Source organism: Phalangium opilio, unplaced genomic scaffold (assembly GCF_054372755.1).
Source record: "Phalangium opilio isolate 3A_F unplaced genomic scaffold, DU_Popi_V2 ptg000015l_1, whole genome shotgun sequence".
Classification (NCBI taxonomy): Eukaryota; Metazoa; Arthropoda; class Arachnida; order Opiliones; family Phalangiidae; genus Phalangium; species Phalangium opilio.
This window is the reverse complement of record NW_028324150.1, coordinates 742045-743269: the sequence shown is the minus strand read 5'-3', so window position 1 is coordinate 743269 and position 1225 is coordinate 742045. Positions and strand designations below refer to the sequence as shown.

Sequence of the window (1225 nt, the reverse complement as noted above, 5' to 3'; positions counted from 1 at the left end):
TGGTAAGAAAAAGTTTTTTAAAACTTAGTTTTTTAAGAGAAGACTTAGAAAATCTTTCTCTATAGCTATGTTCACGGGTTTGATACCCCATATTCCCCCTGTGATTTTTCGGACTCATCGGGGACATCCCGTTCAGGGACCCCCGAGCCCCCACAGCGGCGGCCGCAAATGTGTGTCATCGGGCCGCAGCATCGCCCGCCACCAAGCCTTTCACCGTCACCCAGCCCATCACCGCCTCCCAGCCCGTCACTTCCGCCCACGCCTCCAAGGACACCATCACCAGACCATTACGTTCCTCTCCCGGCTATCTATTACCCTTGGCAAGTGATGCCTCGGCCGGGAGAGGCTGATTTGAACGTCAATGGGGACTTGTAAGTGAATCTTTTATCTTTGGGATAATATAACGCGAAATTATAATTTCTGTTTGTTCGTAGTTTAATCTATCAAATCACGGCGTACTTGGCGATACTCGCCGAGGTCGTGGTGGACGATGATTTTATGCACGATCTGCTAAACCAAGTTAGGCAGATCGTGTATAATAATTGTATCTTCATCCCCCACGAGTGAGTTTTCACGCATTATTTTATGATTTTATCTAAATTTAATTTTATAATTTTTATTACAGTCTCCTGGCCTTAAACTGTCGAGGGTTCCGGTAAGTTAATTTTTTTATTAGCTATCCAATACTTTATTAATCCTCTTTTTTTCTCTCTTCTCTACAGGGTGATCCTGGAGCTCTCGCAGCTTCATCTGTATCGCCGGGTACGTTTCTTAGAAGTCCCCGCGGGTCATGCACGGGTGTACGAATGTCGAGACAATATATTGTTCGAAGGCTTTCGTGCACTCGTGCAAACCCTCTCGTTGCCGTGAACGAGAGGGTGCCCCCCCCCCAAAAAAATAAATAAAATGCAAAAAAATTTTTTGTAAATATTTTTTTAAAAATAAAAAGAATTTTGTTTTCGCTTTATATACTTCTCTCTTTATTTAAATTAAGCTTATATTTTTTAGCGTCAAAGTTTTTTAGGCTTAAACAGCAAAAGAAAAAAAGATATGCTTAGTATTAGTTATATACAAATGGACCAGTTTTTTCGGATTTAAATTCAATTTATTTTAAACACCAAAAAAAAACAAATTAGCAAGTAGATATAAATTAAAAATGAGTTAATAAATGCATACGGGTTTTTAAATAAGTTATCTGACCCGAAATTACAGAAAATAAATTATA

The 1225-nt window shown here is 39.4% G+C and overlaps 1 protein-coding gene across 1 annotated transcript; it reads left to right on the top strand.

Moving 5' to 3' along the window:
- The first annotated feature begins 291 nt into the window (after window positions 1-291).
- LOC149704607 (uncharacterized) lies at window positions 292-883 on the top strand. Its single transcript, XM_089865681.1, has 4 exons — window positions 292-371; window positions 435-563; window positions 626-655; window positions 723-883. The coding sequence occupies exons 1-4, from the start codon at window positions 328-330 to the stop codon at window positions 868-870; spliced, it is 351 nt and encodes a 116-aa protein (XP_089721807.1). The 5' UTR covers window positions 292-327; the 3' UTR covers window positions 871-883.
- Window positions 884-1225: the final 342 nt, after the last annotated feature.

Coding starts and splice junctions, on each gene's coding strand:
- LOC149704607 (XM_089865681.1), top strand. CDS start 328: ATGCCTCGGCCGGGAGAGGCTGATTTGAACGTCAATGGGGACTT. Junction 372..434: donor TTGAACGTCAATGGGGACTT/GTAAGTGAATCT, acceptor GTTTGTTCGTAG/TTTAATCTATCAAATCACGG. Junction 564..625: donor TGTATCTTCATCCCCCACGA/GTGAGTTTTCAC, acceptor TTTTTATTACAG/TCTCCTGGCCTTAAACTGTC.